Genomic DNA, 19,845 nt, shown 5'->3' on the forward strand with positions numbered 1-19,845 from the left:
CAAAATATTCTTTGAACTAATAATCAAACGAATGTGCATACTTAATGATTTCAAAAAGAATGACTTGTATACTCATAAATGTGTCAGATACTGCACAAAATATAAAACGGTCGTCACATAGCAATTATGACTTTCAGAAGGAGTTAAGCAATAGGTAGGACTGCTGTAGTCGCCAAATCATAGTCAACCAAAAACCACAAAAATTAATATATATGTTATATAGTATACACACACACACACACACACATATATATATATATATATATATATATATATATATATATATGTATATATGTGTGTGTGTGTGTGTGTGTGTGTGCTTTTGTGTGTGTGTGCGTACAAACCGGTCTGAGATCCCATTTTGAAATCTTCGCAAGCAGTAATTTGCACTTGATGTGGAATTTTTCTTATTTAATTTATATTTTTTTACCTTCTAAGTTTTAAATCAAAGGCATAAATATTTGCAAATAAATAATACTCGCCGTATAGGAATCAAAATAACAAAAAAAGTAAGCACTTGTGATCACGATAGACATGTTTCGACATGTGAGCAGCTGATTCTTTGATTTTATGTCATAACTTTGAAACTCCATATACGTACTGTACCTTTTTTGCATGACAGACGTGTTTGATTATTGTATTGCATGTAATTATTGCACTGCATTCAGATTACATTACGCAGTAACTTACAAATAAAAGCGACTCTGAGCAAAAGTAAGATTACAAGAATAAAAGGATCGCTTGATACGTGCTATATTGGAAGGAAGACCCCATCTCAGAAGAACGGGTCTGATACGTACACGGCGAACGCGATTTCTGTCAAGGGGAGAGATGAAAATGAATTACCGGTACATTGTACTAGCATCTACCGGTACCTAGCATCCGCAGCCATTAGCAAGAACGAGCCACATTTTTTATGTTGAACATGCACTACATTATATCGTGATTACTCTAGTTCTTTGTCCAGATCTTTCAGTTATGTGCATACGTAGGTTCGCCTCAGCTGAATTTCTGATATGCTATTGTGGAAGGAATATCCATAAATCTCCGACGAAAGACCCGCTCTTCAAGCCGTTCCATTGTTATCGTTTGTATAGTGTCACATGACTGGTGGGAGGGCACGTGGTTTGTTGTAAAACGGGATCATGTGATTAGAGACAGCACAATCGCATAGGCATCGCACACTCAACTCTCCACCATGGCCATGCTCATTAGTCCCTAGGCCCATAGGAAAGCGAAAAGGAAGCTCAGATCAAGAACTCCGAATCTTGATGACTTGTAGCAGGTAAATAAATCTTATGCCGAGTCGATCGAGAGTTGGACGAGAGCTGAGAGAGAAAGGTAGTGTGTGTCACGTACAAAATACTGGACGAGGAGATAGATTAGAAGGCTCAAAGAAACAAAGATGAGTCTACTTTTTGGCATCGCGTTGTTTTCCATCATCGCGAGCAGTGGCTTCGCTGCGTACACGCCCGACCAAGTCACTAATCTCCCCGGCCTGAAGACCCAGCCGAGTTTTCGTCACTTCTCAGGCTACCTGAATGCATCGGCGGAAAAGAAGCTCCACTACTGGTAAGTTCTTATTTTCCCCCACTATTTTATAGTTTGCATTTTTCTTTAATTAGCCGTTCAGCATGTTGCAATTTGAGGGTCCACACCATTCATTTATCATAGCGACAAAGTCTAAACCGTGTTGTCGCAATTTTTGTTGTCACATCACTTCCGCAATGATCCAAATCATTGCAGTGAATGCCAATCCTCGGAAATTTAATGATTACCTGTTAATTTAAAAAAAAAACATAACAAAGACATCAAAGTTTGATTTATCCAAGACTTCAAGATGAAATATAAAATGGTATTCACTGCACTAGGCATGGCCTGGTCAGTCAGCAAGTATAGACATCAGGGATGTGCTCTAAACTCATTGGAACCCTGTTTACTGACGACTACTGATATCTTCACCTTTCATATGTATTCTTTTATTCATTATGGAATGTATGGGGGTGTGCTGGGTTATAGCTACATGTATTTCTTATATATGCCCTTACTATCATCTGATCATTCTCAATGTCTTATTCAACCAAGCTAAGAAATTGTATTGTAAAATTTAGTCCCAATTTGAAAATGTATACTTATGTCAGTTATGAAATGTATGTCACATTATCCAGATTTCACAATGAATATAATAAGCGCAAAGCTCGAGTGCACACAATGCATGAATACAGGCTCTTTCCAGCTAGACTGGAAGTATCTGTCTCTACACAGGGGGCTTCTTGTCTGACGTTGGGACATGTATGGTCACCGTGGGGGGGGGGGGGGGGGGGGGGAGGGGGGCTGACCATACATGTCCCAATGTCAGACAAGAAGCCCCCTGTGTAGAGACAGATACCATTGGTCTAGGACACAGCATACCTGTCTGCCTAGCTTGCCTGATCAAAAACATGCATGATGATGCTTCATGGGATGTATGATATCTTTATTTCAATTACAAATTTCTTATGCAAAATTCAAAAACAACATCTCTGTGAATATCATTCTCAAGAGATTTAGAAACCAATAGAGGGGAACACAGGTGGTGATATCATTTCATCTACTATGCACACAATTATTATGTGGTTCTGACCGGTGACCGATGGTATCATTTCTAGGAAATGTGTCAACTGATGAAGTTCCATAATTTTTTAGTTTATTGACTGATTTCAGTGACATTTTTTCCACTCTTTTAGATGTTGCTCTTTTTAATAATTTAATGATGAATATATCACAGTAATATTTTTATGATTATTTATTTGGCATTTGCAGTTTTACCAAGTGAACAATAAAAAACAAACAAACTAAACAAGCATTATACTATTATACAGGATAAGAAGTCATAATAGTCAACATAATTGTTATATGGCTTTGAATGACACCCTGCCTGAGCTTATTACAGATGATTGGGTTTTCCCCCCATAATTGTGTATAGCAGTTGAGTCATTATTTTTTGTGCTCTCTATTTACCAGGTTTGTGGAGTCTCAGAATGACCCGGCTAATGACCCTGTGGTTCTGTGGATGAATGGGGGCCCTGGTTGCAGCTCCATGGACGGCATGCTAACCGAGCTCGGTCCCTTTCATGTGGGTGTTCCTCGTAGTAGAAATCAAATTACTGTAGAATTAAATGAACAACATATCGGTACATGTATTTTAAAAAATCAAAGTCAGACCAAACATATATTTGGAAATTGTGAATGATTAAAAGCAGTTTTTTTTTTTTTTTTGCAATTCCTGTTCAGCTAGTGACACATGGGTTGCATGTAAATTTTGAGGACTTTCCATTGAGATCTACTATAATGCAAGGGTTTACTAACATAAATTTGTACCTATGGATGTACATTCCGTCCTGATGTAATAACAAGTTATTCTATTAACCCGTACATCAAAAATGCTTTTCAATACTTGGACTCCTCTTTGTGTACGTTAGTTGTTGCTACAGTGGGCAAACGTTGGGCAAGCTTACAGGTTGTCAAAAAGAAGAAATGTCAGAAAGGCATCATGCATGAAATTTGAATATGTTAGTAAACCAGTCTAGAAGAGCTCCGCATCGATGAATAAACTCTCCTACTATCCCAACAGGTGAATCCCGATGGTGAAACTCTGTACATGAACGAGTACAGCTGGAGCACCAAGGCCAACATGATCTTCCTTGAGGCTCCTGCTGGGGTGGGGTACTCTTACTCTCCTGACAAACAGTATGCCACTGATGATGACAAGGTAAATCATTTGCATGATGTGTGTTTCTGAGACTACACTTTTAGTTGTTTTGTTGTCAGTAATTGTATTTCATGGACAATTGCATATGCAAAAGTGAAAGCGAAACCCATTGAAAAGGAAAGATTAGAGGAAAGATTGTGTTTAATGACTGTTACATCTTTTTCTTGTCTTAGTCTCAGAACGTAGTTAACCTTGAAATATGAGGTACATCTCAAGTACATACCTGGTAATGTACCTCACAATACCTCACAATGTACAATATCTCACAATGTACGTTTATGATGCAAGAACGTACTGTAGTTGTGCCTCAAGTAGGTCACGATACTGAAAACAAAGAGGAAGAGCTATTTTAAGTGGACTGTTATGGACTGCAGTACTTTCTCTTATTTGTGCTGTGCAATTTGTTCATATAAAAGGAACAAAAGATGTGAAAGCATGCTTATTGCCCCATTGTGTTGGTGTTCATTTCCTGTTTTGTCCTGTTTCTTGTTTACCTTCTCTCACCTTCGATTTTTCTCTTTCTATTATTCTTCTATCTGTTTCCTTATCTTTTTTTTTTTAATTTCCTCTCTCACTCTTTCTCTTTTAAATTTTTCTTTTGTTTATATCTGTTGTCTTTTCTATTTCTCTGGAAACATCCGACCAGGTGTCAATGGATAACTACTTAGCGCTGCAGAGTTTCTTCAAGAAATTCCCCGAGTATGCTTCCAATGAGTTTTATGTGACTGGCGAAAGCTATGCGGGAATTTACGTGCCCACCCTCTCTCTTCGTATCCTTCAAGGGAATGCGACCATCAATATGAAGGTAAATAATATAATATTCAGTCAATACCCAGGAGGGTGCTACATAGCTTTATGTTACCACATGCCCAGTTGGGGCAAGGAGATTTTCAAATTTGCTGCAAAACACTTGCCCGGATATTAGTTTTACTTGCCTGAAAAGAAAGTCCAAGATATAAGGAAATAATATAGAAAATCATGTGTTGGTCAAGGGCTTAGTAAAGCACAGTCATTTGAATAAACAGCACACATTGATTCGCATGCTAACAATGGAGTAACAAACTTGGTCCGATTAAGTGTTGCCGTTGCTGCATTGCATTGCATTGCATTAGGGCTTCTTCATTTAAGTAATGGAAAGCTGTTGCAGTGAAATATAAAAGTGTGTTGCATCAATAAACAGCCAATTGTCTTTGGGCTTTTGTATGGTTGACTTTGTGGGTTTAGTGGGGGAATAAGTGAAAAAAAGATGGCTTTAAATCTTTTTTGCTTGCCCAATTAGGGCAATCATTTGTTCTCATTGTTCCAAAACACTTGCCCGAATTGGATTTTCACTTGCCCAGGGCAATCGGGCAAGTGCTTATGTAGCTCCCTGCCCAGTAACATGTTCAGCAATGCTCCACTTGTAAAGTGTGAAATATCAAAGACTTCAAAAACAAAACACTTTGTAATATCAGCATACTCTCTGTTCAGATTTATAAATAGTACAAATCATGTATGTGGTATGGATTAAAGTTATGCTTTCACAGCATACTTTCTTAATAATGTTGTGGCATATGTATGTGTATAGGGTGTTTCAGTGCTGAGTGTGGAGAGCAAGAAATACTCCAATGTGTATGCTCAACTATGTATTAAAAGCGAGCAAGTAGGGAGGGTTTGTGCTTGAGTTCTCAGTGCTCTCATGTTTAGGTATTTTGAAGAGAAAGTCAAGGAATCTCAGATTGGGATAACAGACATTTACATTTTTTCTCATCCGAAGGAGTCAGAAGTTGCTTTCATCAGCTTTTAGAGATGATGACTTCCTGAAAAAAAAAAAAAAAAAAAAAAAAAAAAAATTATTCCTTCACAGGCCAAAAGTCATACTCAAACATCTGCATGTTCTCCTAACCATTGCAGGGCTTTGCTATTGGGAATGGAATCACCAACTTTGATACCAATACAGATTCCCTCATCTACTTTGCCTACTACCACGGCCTCCTCGGGCTTGAGTAAGTGACTGTCAACATGCTTGTAAAATATAGGAGGATTGCCTTTTGCTGTGTTTATCAACTTTCCAATGTTTGAAGCCTGATTCAATACCCACTGTCAAAATGCATTTGCAAACGTCTTTCAGATTGCATTTCTTGAGTTGTTGCACTTATCAACTCAAATCTGTCGTGAGTCGATTGGGAGGCCTTGTCATTGTGCAGCTCCATTTTGCAGTTTGACCCAAGGAGCGGAGATGTGTAGTTGGCAGTGGTTGGGATGGGCAGGTCTGAGCTGTAAACACGTTTATCAACCCTACAGAAATTTGTGTTTGGCGCAAACATGTTTGCAATCACACTTTTTTTGCCATGTCAGAAACATGTTTCTAGCTCTATAATCAATCAAAACAGCTCTGCTTTTATCAACTGCCCAAAACTCCCTGAAATTTGTGTGGAAACCTTGATTCTGCACCAAAAATGAGATGATAAGATGTACCCTTAGAAGTACAATGTATGTGATAGTGTTTAAGTCTTTCTATTGTACATGACTAAAAGGAGAATGTTTACCTTGGAGCAAAGGATACTTACTGGTATTATGATTGATAGCAATATATGAGAAGCAAGAAGAGATAAAGATATTTGAGTCAAATGAGATATCTGTTCAGAAATAGTCAGAAAATGATGGTGAATGGAATGCTAGTGAGTCATGAAAATAGAATCCAGTGAGGGCCTTTTCCAGGAGCTGTTTTTATCTCACAATGTGATCACATAAAGCTCTTCATACATTTTAGTAAATTGCTATGACTGGTGTCATATTTCTGCACAAGAGACATAACTGGCCCAGCACCTCGAAAACCTCAACAGTTCACAATTTTTGGTCAATGCCAGATTCTGAAGAGGAGATTTTCAGCTGTAAAATGAAATGTTGTTTATCAAACTTGGCTGTTCTTAGCCCACCGAAATACATGTATGTGACTGAAAGGTAAACATAAAGGAATGCTACTTGAGAAAATTGGATATGAAGTCAAGGATCAGTACGTGTACACTGACTTGCCATCCATAGTGTATGGAACAAAGGGGGATTAAAAAATGAACAGCAACTGCAGGGTAGGGAATGTAGTGCTTTGTATCAGATTATCTGAAAACTTGGTACAATCATTGACAGCATACTGTTTGGGGTCATGTTAACATATATCTAGGCTACAGCTTAGTATAGGGGAATTTACCACACTGTACAGTCAGATTCAGTTAGTGTCGAAAAATTAATCGCACACACCAGTGAATTTTAAGGAAATTTGGAGAAGTTGTTCAGAAGTTGTAAAATAAATTTGCAAATCTTTAATTCCAGCCTGGTGCAGTCATGGCTGGATTAGAAGGTTACAACAATATGTAATACTAAAAACTACGAAAAAATTACCCACCTTTGTTTTTTGTTCACATGATATAGAAACTTATTGCAATTTATTTGTAGCATTTGATAACACAATGGATCCGTCTACTGTAAAACAAGATATTTTCGCGGCATGACATTTTTGTGAATTGGAGCCAACGGCCTTTTTTGCAACATGAAATTTTCGCGGGTTGCCTCTAGCTTTCAATGCATATAGTGGAGACAAGAACTTTCGCATGTATATTAATTTTCGCAATTCTTGGTTCTCGCGAAATTCACAAAATCAAAATGCACGTGAGCATTCCTTGTTTTACAGTATGCAAGCTACATGCTTTACTGTCTCTTCATGTTTAGATATTATCATTTATATGATATGAACTTTGATATCTCCCCCCCCCCCCACACACACACACACCTTCTACTAGCTTATGGAAGAGCCTGACTGAAAACTGCTGCAATGGAACCAAGTGTGTTTTTTCGAAGACAACGAGTAGCACGTGTTACACATACGTAAGTCACATATTTACTCTGTATCACTCTCCTGTGCACCAATTTTAAATTGGAAAAAACAATGACATTCAGTTCAGACCACTAGGATCTGCTTTTAGTAAAAGTTGATTAAAAAAAAATAGATACTGATTTATGAATATCACATTTGTGTGTATTTTCTTGTCACATTGATTGACACCTATAATAATTTATCGGAAGACCTCATCTAGCAGTGATGATAACGTAAGTGCCAGTCTGTCAGAGGCAATTCGTTTGCAAAGCAAGGTGTAGAATGTAATTCAGTGCTATTTTTTATCTTATATGAAAGTGATTTTTTATTCGTATACTCTCTCTTTCTCTCTCTTTGTGTATATCATGTAATATGACATCTTTGATATGCTTCTTTAACCTTCTTATCAAGCTGGGCTTTTTGGCTGTGCTTTATGTTGGGGGGGGGGGGGGAGGGTTCCTGTTTTTAGAGCAATTCCATGGAACCTGAACAATATGAAAGCTGTCCATGAATATACTTGTCCTTGATTAATTTGATAAGTGAGGATGTAAAGTCCCTCATCATGTGCGTGAACAGTAGATGATAAGAAAATGATGCAATGCATTTGATTTGGTATCAATTTGATGTAGCCTTTGTTATGTGGAACAAAAATTTGAATACTTTACTAGTCATATGGATCTTCACTGTTAAAAGTGATAACAAATATCAGAGTTTGAATTTTTGTGAAAAGTGGCTTCAGATAAAAGACTGTCTAGAACTGTTTTCTCAAACCAAGTTTATCATGCTTCTGGTAATCATTTCTAGAGTCAGAGCCATGCTGATCATAGAATGAGTTAACTTCCTGTTAATTTCCAGAAGTTTGAGCATGTGGTCATACTACCAACAATAGTATGTGTAGTTCAGTGACACAAAATCATCTGTAGTTTTGGTCTTTAAAACCATGGACCTTTTGTTGTAGGTCCATGGTAAAACGTACTCTCCATGGAGGAAAATAACCTTGCACCTTCAGTGAATATGAAAAAATGCAACAGTCTGCAAGAGGATGTGCAGCGTGCTTAAACAACATGAATTTGATCTACTCCTGTGTCAAGTTTTTTTAAAGTGACAGCCATGCGCGGTCACACTGCCCAAAACTACACATAGTTTTGCAAGAAGTGAGAAACTCTCTGAGTGCACGTAGGAAGTTTCGTGGGAAGTTTCACTGGTAACTTCTTGAAAAGTTTGTGGTTATACTGGGAAGCAAAATAGTTTTGCAAAGTGCGGCCACGGTTATAGATGAACCTTTGTATGTTTTTTTTTTTTTTTTTTTCTCCAGGTTGGTGAGTCTCTGAACATTGTATACAACATTGGGCTGAATGAGTACTCCCTCTATGCTGATTGCTATTCGGGGCCATCTGGAAAGAGTCCGCTTGTGACACGCTACCAGTTTGACATGATGCACGTCTTGGGCCATTTCCCAACCACCCCGCCAAAGTATTACCGGGTAAGGACACGACATCACTGCCACTAGTGTCACCACCACCACCACCACTACAAACTACAAATACTGCCACTATGTCTACTGCTGCTGCTGTTATTACTGTGACAACTACTACTTCTAATGCTACTACTGTTACTACCACTTTTACCACTACCGCTAGTCTTAGAATTACTACTACTACTACTACTACTACTAGTACTACTACTACTACTACTACTACTACTACCTATACTACCTACTACTACTACTACTTCTACAGTTGCAATCAGGGCTGGCGCTACATTTTTAAAAGTGAGGGGGCCCAGTTATATTTTTCTGGTGCCACTTCCAGATTGAATCATCTGATGAGCAGAAAAAAAAAAAGAAAGAAAAGACTTCACATTTTTCTGGTGCCACTTCCAGGCTAAAAATACATGGGGGATCAACTGATAAAATCCTATATGTATTCCTATGTATTATGCAAAAAAAGTGGGGGGCCTGAGCCTTACTTGCCTCCCGAGGTTCATGTAACCTTTTTTTACACTGATTACTATGGATATGCTTGTGTGAGAAAGCTGATATTTGTTGCCTGTACCAAATAATACTTTTTGTTAATGCAAGATTTTTAATCACTCGATTATATGCCACAATGATAACTGAAGCTTTGTATTTTCCAGGCAGTAAGAAAAAAAAAGTACTGTAAAAGTGATTTCTTTCGCGTACAGATGCTTTCGCGGTTTCCATCGGTGCCGACTTTTTCGCTTGTGTTTCAAATATAAAAACTGTTTTATTTTGCACATGAAAACCCAAACTATAATCCAATTATTCTTTTATTTATTAAATAGAAATTGAAATTAAATGCAGGCTTACCTGGAATCCCATCTCTTGAGCACTTTATAACATGATTGTAAAGTTGTAATATCCCTAATAAATTTCCTTGATATTATCCAATCTTGTGTAAAATATGGCAAGAAGTAGTACTATAGACAATGCGCGAGAGAACATGACGTGAATGAGATTAACAGTGTTTGTATGCATTCTTAAAATGCACACTGCTGTACATGAATGAATTCTTCTGTTTTAACACACTCCCAATTACTCGTAATTAACAGTACAATGACTGCACGCGCACAGGAGTTGACCTACATTGCGCGGTATTGCTGTGTGTGTTGACCATCAATACACTCAATGCGCAAAATCTTCATGTGTGCATGTGCGCAATAGCGTTGTAACAAGCGGCGAGTTCAAAACATTTCCTTGCATGGTTAATTTCGTGCGACTTTTCAAAACATTTTTGCATGATGTTAAATTGCGGTTCAACCTCAAAGCACGAAAATAAAACCACCGCGAAAGAAACCTTTTTTATAGTACTGTGGTTTTCCCATACGCTAATGCAGTTTGGTGATTCAATTATCAAAAAGTTTTCTGACGCTGTTTGTTTTTATAAATATAATCCTTTTCCTCATGCCCTCTCCTTCCAACATACGTTTCAATTTAATCCATCAAAATTAGGCATCTTCAGCTGGCAAGGGTCTTGACTTGATGCCCCCATGTGTGAACCGAACGGCTGAAACTGCTTACCTCAACTTACCAAGTGTCCGGAAGGCCCTTCACATCTCTGACCAGGCACCATCTTGGGAACTTTGCAGGTGAATATTTTGCCACATATCATGCACCACTCAATTCAGTCCCAGCCAGAATGTATTGCTTTGCATTTGTCAAACACTTTCCTTGGATATGATAAGGGTCTCAGTCCTGCAAGAGTCGCATCCATAACCACATTCTGCAGATTGTATAGTGTATTAGTTATTAGGCCCCACTATCATCTTTTTATCATTATTCCTCCTTAAAGCTGCTGTAAACCCTTAATTAGGCCATGAGGTTGTCATGTATAGTGCACAGTATTGTATGCATGATTTTGATACTTAAGTGTCATGCCTTGTGGACTGTTGTTCACAATAGCATGTTATATATTAAAAAAAATGCACATAAATGCATGCGGAATATTACCATCATGAGGAGAATTGTTAAGAAGATTTTATAAAGCAACTGCTCTGAAGAGAAACAGCAGTACTCAATGGCAGAGATGATTGATAAACATGCTTTTTTTGATAATACACCCATGGCTAGAAATAATTAAGATAAAATATGTGTAGTTGTCATTTACTCGGAATCCAAGGAGAAAAGAAAACATTGTTTTTTTTTTTTTTGTCTTTGTGTTGATTTATGCAAGTGTTGGTGTATGTGCCTTATGAAGTTGTGCACAAGTGTGTGTTTGTAGGTGTGTGTGTGTGTATTCTCCAAGATTTATGCTGTCTGTGATATCAACACAGCATTTACTCTGTGACAATTTCATGCAAAATGTGAGCATTTCAATGCTAGTTGGTGGTGCTTAGATTATCCCATTGAGGACGAGTCCCAAGTATACTTTGGCAAGTGTCTATGCCATGGGGAATGCGTGTTGTAACAAAATCAGCCTGTCCTCAATGGGTTAAACACACACAATTCATGTGCATTACTTCTCTTCTTCTACAGCAACCTTCCATACTCGACCATCTACAACACCATGTTCGACCAGTACCAGACCTTACTGACCAAGTACCGTGGAATGGTCTACAATGGCGACACGGACATGGCATGCAATTTCCTGGGTGATGAGTGGTTTGTCGAGTCCCTCGGGCTGAAGGTGCAGAAGCAGCGAGTGCCCTGGAAGGTCAACGGCCAGATCGCCGGATTCTTCAAGCAGTTCGAGAATCTCTCCTTGGTGACGGTGAAAGGGGCGGGGCATATGGTGCCGGCTGATAAGCCTGCCGAGGCACTTCACATGTTTACTTCCTTCCTCGAAAACGGTCCACTGTGAGCCTTTTCCCATCCCTGTTTGCAGTACTCTCCTTGGGGGCAGGCATCGCGAGTCTTTAAACCTTCTCAGAATGGAATTCCTTATCTAATTTCTAGTAGCCATTTTGGCAAGATATCTTGCAATTGATACATCGAGCTCTGAGAGAATTTCACTGCACAAATTATCACTTTGTAACTGTATTTTACTGCATATTTTGAGAGATAAACCTAGTTAAATGGATTTATTGATTCTGCACAAGATCATAATGAATCAATCAAGATATGGGTACATTTCAAAGATTAGTCATAGATTTATACATTATGAGGCTTAAACACAAATCAGCATCCACAACATATAGTTATGCACATTCAAATCAGGCTCATGTGAATGAATATCTTTAAATTTTGTCATAGAACACTCACTTTGAGTGATTTAAGTTGTTAAGATGCAGTTCCAAACGACAAAAATCTTTTTTCTTAGTCTTGATATGTTTAAAAATGTGGTAAATAATTATCCTGTTAATGAGGCATATGCTACAGGAAAACATTCACCCAATAAATATCTCAATTTGTGCACATATATAGTCCTGGGAAATGACAAAAGTAGACTTTTATTTCCTCTGCATAGTGAAAGCACCTTTCATCTGAAGAGAAATTGGTATTTAATGTTAAGTAACTGATGGATGGTGACTGTGAATTGAGTGATATTAACAGTGTAAGCTGGCACTTAAGCTAAAGGAAGCCTGCTTTTTATGACACCTGTGTAATGTTTTGTAGTTGAGGGCAACTACATTTCATAATGCTGCAAATATGAAAACTGTCACCAAAGTTCAATCAAATCAAAATCGCTACCCTTGCCCATGTCCTATCATTCTTAATTACGGTAGACTTTATGTGTGATGAGCTGGGACAATCATCTTGATCTGATTACAAGTGTTATGATATATGGATTGATGCAAGCGCTGAAATCCAGTGTGAAATGTGTTCAAGCTTTGTCGTGTGCATGAGAAGTTTTAAATCTTGGTGATGTAAAGGAGGATGAAACTTTGGAGTGATAAACTGCCTAATTCAGTGCAGCTGCAGCTGTAAAAGTTTACTTGTTATGATTCCCCAACAGGAAGCAATCCATCCTAGAAATACAATTAAATACCTGTTTGCTTGCTTAGAGTACTCTCTAAAGAAATAACATGACCAGACTATTATGTCATAGGTGACTGTAGCCACTGAGATCTTGAAACAATAGAAGATCTAGGAGACATGTAGTTTTCATTCCAGATCATAGAGCCTGCTTCTGAGCTGAAATATGTACATTTCTCAGCGATTTATTTATTCCCTCCTGTTTGTTTGTTCTCCCAGTGCCTCCCCCTTGTGACCTTAAAATGCAGATCAAAGGAGGAATCTTACTATGGAGATCTGTATTCATGAGATTATGTTTTACTCCAACGTTCTTAAATCTCTGTCTCCTTCATGTTTCGACCAAAGTGTACACTATTTTTGGCAACCAAAGAATGTTTGTGCATGTTGCAATACACTAGTAGCATCTGTCAGTGATATTGAATTGTATTTTTACAATATAGATACTATATATATGTGCATGTTCCATTCCATGTCCTCTTACCTTGTCATTTCCAGAAAAGCATTTGTCAACAATCATTCTGGGATATAGTTCCCATACTTAAGTAGTGGCAAAAGATTTACCAGTGCTTTGATTTCATGCAAAGGAAAGTAGAGAATACAAGTAATACCAACTGTTATGATAGAATCAGACATTGAGGATTTATTGAATGTGTGAGAGATGGTGGCGAAATGTAAGGTGCAGTGGCGTATATTTAATAAAGAGAGTCTGGCCAACTCGTAAATTGGACACCATGTCGTTGCCCAGCGTATTACACATTACATGGTTAGAGTGTACGCTCAGACGTAATAATGAAAACCTACCAAATAAGGGGTAGTGAACAATTGGCACTGCGTATGAGCGTATTTTGGTAATGACATGGCTCCACAAAGATCACACGACCAATTTTGCCCAATCATAGGCTTCAAAACTCATAAGCCGAAAACCGAGTTGGCCAAACTGTCTTTATATACGGCACCGGTTAGATGACCATGGCCAAATACTGTATACGCTGTTATTTTCATGTACAGATATTTTCGCGAATGAAGAGGTCACAAGATGTTATTTTCATGAACTGATGCCGACGCGAATGAAATGCGCTATCACCCAAGTGCATCAAGACATTTTCGCGTGTTGTTAAATTCGTGATCCAACTGTGATTCACGAAAATAACAGCTTATACAGTAGCCGTGCAAGTGAAAACATTGTTTTGATTTGTTTTGTTTGTGTTTGCAATGAACTGCAACAATATGTATAGAGTATACAATGTGATACAATAGTCATACAAAGGACTGCAGCTTGAGAATGGCTTGACAGCTCTTTTGACAAACAGATTAATTAGGACATATCTGAAGTAACTGTATTGACTGGCCCGGGAAGGATTCTGTGCACCTTCACTGTGTGCTGTCAGTTCATAACAATGACAGCAGGTTAATTGCAAACTCCACATTTAATGATTTTTGTTGAGGTATTTTGAATGTTTCTAAGTTGCAAAGCATTCGCAGATATCATGTGCTTCATAATGGAAAGATGGAATGGTTTTTATACTGATATGGATGAAGTACTTGTCAGAATTGTGTCACATAATTTGTGACAAGTGCCTTTTTAGCGAATGTCTTCTCATTGCAATCATGTTTCAAAGATTTTAGACACATTGTTAAGAGTTGTAAAGTGCATTCATTGTATACCTTGACCTTGTGTTACCAGTTAATAAAAAAAATAATCAATTGTATATATTCTAAACTCTGTAGATACCTAATGCCAAGGATCGTGTTTGCAATATGTAATTGTACAGGAATTTGGAAAGACGAGCAGCTCCTTCTCAGTGCAGAAATGTAAAAATCGATGTGACTTGTAGTTTATAGAACCAGATAAACAACACTGATACTGCACACTTCATATGCTTCACAACGTTTTTATAATTTCATGAGTTTCGTGTGTCGGATGCTATTCATGAATTTTACGTCATGAGGAAATATGAGCTTTGATCCTGCCATGAATGCAACGTTTACACATACACGTGTACATTTCTCCTTTCTTCTCTTCTGGGAAGTCTCCGATTTGCAAAAATTAGACTTGCTGTATATATATATATATATATATATATATATATATATATATATATGGCATATACAGTATACATGCACAAAGAATGACATGATTGAGTAATAATGTAATAATGTCGAAATGTGTAATAGCAATCATTGGGGTACTTGTGTCCCTCTCATTTATTCCAGTGTTGTCATCAACATAGAATACGAACAGTGATACGAATGTTGCATTGATTTCCACAGACATTATTAACCTAATTTAGTGCCATTAGATCAATAGCCAAATGAGGCATATTTCCTTCACCTAATTTTGTCAATGTCACATTGATTGTGTGGGTTAAGTGGTAGAATTCACGTGTATGTCATTGCTGCATACATTTATTCTAAACTGTATTTGAAGATGGCCTTTGTTACTGATAGTGTATGACCAAAGGTCCATCAAAGTATTGTCAGGTTGGCATACGAGTTTTGCCAATGATCTTTCTCTTTTTGTTTTCTTTTTATTTAGGGGGAGATATTTTCATCTTGTTCCCTTTGATTTCAGTCTTCATGAGAATTTTTATCTTTTTTTTTTATGGTGGCAGTGCAATTCCCAAACAAATCATGTTTTTACCACACTGTTCAATCAAAGTGTAATCAGTTTTATGCCTTTGTCACATTGTTATTGATATTAAGTAAAAAATGAAACAATGATGGCAATAATGATGATGGTGATGATTATACACTACTACAGTGATTATCATCTCCATCATCATTTCCAGTTATGATGACAATGATGAAAAACATAACTGAAGCCGTTATCCAAAATCTAAGTTATCTCTCTTTTTTTTTTCATGTTTGGCACTGCCTTGATACAAGAAGCACATAAGGCATGAGCAAATGTTCTACAAAATGAATTCACTGCACACTGATGATTTTCTGTAATACATGCTATATCATGGTAATCATTTCGAGAGGCTTACAGACCGAGATAAAGAAGAAACTACATCACTAAACGAAAAGAGGAAATGTGAACGTCAGAAGTCAAGCTCCTTGGTAACAGTAACGTATCTTCTACTGCGCACTCTGGTTATAACGAACACGGTTAATGAAGTTCAAAATTACTCAAATTATTATGTATGAGTTAATCTTTACATACTTTATAGTTCGGTTATAACCAACTCTTCTAACGAAAGAAACTGGCCGGTCCTTGAGACTTTATAATAGGAGTCGCCCTGTATTAGGCCTACATCATCTAGACATGTAATACAGGATGACCCATCCCTACCCTTTAGTTGTCGTCTTCATCGTTATCATCACTGTCATCACTGTCATCACTGTCATCATCCTTACTGTCATCATCCTTACTGTCATCATCTGTCTCACCATCGGTCTCATCTCTCTTTGGGGTTGGTGGTAATTCTGTAGACGGCGTTACCCCGGGCGTTGCCAATTCCCTGTTGGTGCGTGTGATTCCATGGTAGGTGGTATGATAGCCATTCCAGTGTGTCACACTCACACGAGCCCACGGATATGAAACAGACGATGTGTCGGGTGCTACCGTGCTTGAACTTGATCCCGCCCCCTTTCTCGCTCCCGCGCTCGGCGATTTTCCCGGACCTCGACGAAAATTTCTTTCGGACGTCTCCTCCGTCCAGAGCGCGTAGTGTCGGCAGCATCCAATCGGTTTGGAGACCGCCCCTTCTGGATGTGTCAATAGAGAGACAGAATTCAGTTGGCACCGCTTCCCCCGAGATCTTGGCTCCGAACATTGCCCGACGTCCTCAAAGACGTCTATGGAATGGCAGGAAAGGTTGCGGAGGCAGGCCGCGGCGCACCGCGTCGTCGATCGCACCCGGAGTTCTTTGATGACAAACTGATCTCGCAGACAGGTGTCGCCTAATTGCTCGGGATCATGTGCACGGAATTGGCCGCATACTCCTGTATTGACCAACGCATAAAGGAGAGACACTTTTTTGCTTGGTAAAGAAATCCCGCTAATAGTGCTCTTTTACAAGCTGTCGATATTGTAAAAAAAAAGAAAGAAATAACATGTAGGCCTACTCACACAGGCTAACACGAAACAAAAAATAAACAACAACAAAGAATAAACCTTATCGAAAATATCATTGGACTTCCATCTGTCATTACATCACGTTTTTTAACCATTTCCATCTACTTTTGTTTGGAGTGATTGCAAAATTATGTATTTATCTGTATACCTGAATATCAGTCTTAATCATCCTACACAAACTGTAGGCCTATATAGATAACTTTTCAACACGAAAACAATGATTCATGACATCGCTGTAGTTAATAGTTGTTGTAAAAACATGTTAGTACGTTATAACGGATAAAGGAGAAGCATTCAGGTATAAAGAGCCGTTGCTTCCAATTCTCACAAACAGATAAAAATGGAATTTGCTCAGTGAAACAGCTCTTTAAAAAAGAATACCACGTGTATTAACGAAATAACCATACATTGAAATAAGATCGAAATGAAATAAAGCTCGATGACTCATTAAGAAATATTTTGACGACGTGATATTCATTTTTGTTCTGATCCAGAAAAGGGAAGAAAGAAATTAAAATTTACAATTTGAACTACAAAGCAAACTTCCAGAGTTTTACACACCCACATAAACACACAATCATGCATCCATCAATATACAAACTCCAATAGGCCTATAACCGATGACCACATGCATTTTACACAGATTTTTTTTTTCTCTACTCAAAATTTCGAGAATTTGTGTAAAACTTGTTATTTATCACCGACTCTCGTATGTGGATAACTGAAATCACCTGCCATAATCAATGAAACAAACAAACACACACACACACACACACTTTGGAAATTAATGAAAACTTACGGGGTACAGCGGGAGGCATCTGAACCACGAGTCCTACATTCAAAATGAGTAGGAGGAAAATGATTTGAAACTGACACATCGTAAATCCAGCGGATGCTTTAGGCTATCCCGAAAAGCGTAAAGACCCTCAGTGCACCATCGTTCATCCGTATGTGATATGGCGAAATCAAACTTCAGCTGCAGCAAAATGTTTATAGAATGTGATCCTCAGAACGAAATTTCAGTGATCGCGACAAATAGATTTTATAGTGCAAACTATCGAGTCATTGCCCAACGTTTAATTTCTTCTTTTCCTTCCTCTCTGTCTCATTGTTCTTCTTGCAACCCATTTCTTCCTTCTTTTTTCTCCTCCTGGTTTTCCTCCTCTTTCCCTTCTGCAGAATTTTGTATCGTAGAATCGAACAACGCAAGAATTGCTGGAATAAAGCACGTCGTCAACCGAGCAGGACAAAAGTCTAATTACATCCGATTGAAATCAATAATGTGCAGTTGTATACAAGAATGTCAGAAGCATATTTCTGTTGTCTGCATGCCTGGCACAGAAACGTGTTGGAGTTCCCATCGCGTCTGTGCCAACCAGTGCTTCCTTCTTTATGTTTTAAAGTGGCAAACTGAGACTTTTGCACCGAATCACTCGGATACTATCAAGATATCGTCCGCAGAACAGATCGTCTGATTCAGCGTAGACAGTTCTACAGTTTAATTGATAATATTCCTTCGATTTACATATTTGTAAGCTCAAAACATTTGTTGAATTGTTCACACTTTAGATAATAACCAATTGTCCATCTGTGTCTGCCCGCTGATTTTATTTTTTGTTCTTCTCTGACTGTCCCTTGATTGAAGAATAACTTTGAAATGTGAGAACAGACGTAATGGATTAATTCAAATCAGTTTCCCGCGATAAAATCAGTTCCATTACGCTCGCCGCCGCAAGCAAGCAAGCAAACGTGAAAGTGCAGGCAGCTGTTGGCTGTCGATTGGCTCAACCCAGGACTTCTTGTGGACTTGATGCTGCATTGAGGGCATGAAGCAAATAAATGGGCAGAATCATATTTGTACGAAACGTGATTAGTTTGCTCAACAAAAATATCAATCGACAGGGTTGTCTTTGCCATCGCAGCGCTGTTCCTTGATTTTGGCTTTTTCTAGGCTTTTTTCATCGTTTGGCTTTGATCTTCATTTTCTATTCCGTGTATATAGTTATGCTGTTGTCATGGAAACGATGATGCTTGCACTTTCCATCAATATGGTAACAAATATGTTTGAGGAACATATTTGTCTTAAAGGAAATATCGTATTCGATGATATTGATGGAATCAGAGCAACAGTGTCAAAGTGATCGGATGCAGAAAGTTGCGACAATTTGAAGGGTAAAAAAAAAAGAGAAACACTTCAGGTCCTTTGGTCATAAACAATTCCTGAACGTGAAAAAAACAACAACAAACTTTTGATCACGTGACAGAAGGAAGTAACGTTTATAAAGACTTTACCTCGTCCAGGAGAAACAGTCAATGAAACTTTGCACAGATAGTGCGAGAACATGGAGAAATTCTGTCGGTATGTGCGTGCATTGCTATCATACTATGTTGTCATATACTATCATTATTGCTGCTGCAATTATTGCCATTTAACAATACCTTTGGCAAATTCGCAACTATAGTATGATCGTGTTTTCATTATCATCATCGCAGAAAGCGTTAAAATTCTCTTGCGTCGAGCAATCGCATTTACCGACATCAGGGATTACTCAATTGCAATTAGGATTGCAAAAGTTCCTGTCTTTCTGTTTTTTAATTGTATCTCAGTGAATGCGCAAAAAGCACTAATCATTTGTAATGGCCTAGTGCTTAAAATGTTCACTTCCATTGTTTAGCATACTGGATGCTCCTCCTATAAAATGAGATTCATTGAGAACTGACAAACACTT

The 19,845-nt window shown here is 38.1% G+C and overlaps 1 protein-coding gene across 1 annotated transcript; it reads left to right on the forward strand.

Annotated features, from left to right (window-relative positions):
• Positions 1 to 1,202: 1,202 nt before the first annotated feature.
• On the forward strand, positions 1,203 to 14,892 carry LOC139740809 (lysosomal protective protein-like). Its single transcript, XM_071651382.1, has 9 exons — positions 1,203 to 1,572; positions 3,004 to 3,115; positions 3,614 to 3,751; positions 4,398 to 4,556; positions 5,645 to 5,736; positions 7,528 to 7,612; positions 8,917 to 9,084; positions 10,573 to 10,709; positions 11,596 to 14,892. The coding sequence occupies exons 1-9, from the start codon at positions 1,406 to 1,408 to the stop codon at positions 11,918 to 11,920; spliced, it is 1,383 nt and encodes a 460-aa protein (XP_071507483.1). The 5' UTR covers positions 1,203 to 1,405; the 3' UTR covers positions 11,921 to 14,892.
• Positions 14,893 to 19,845: the final 4,953 nt, after the last annotated feature.

This window comes from Diadema antillarum, unplaced genomic scaffold (genome assembly GCF_040938485.1).
Source record: "Diadema antillarum isolate AM-2024a unplaced genomic scaffold, OU_Dant_1.0 seq00000886_RagTag, whole genome shotgun sequence".
Classification (NCBI taxonomy): Eukaryota; Metazoa; Echinodermata; class Echinoidea; order Diadematoida; family Diadematidae; genus Diadema; species Diadema antillarum.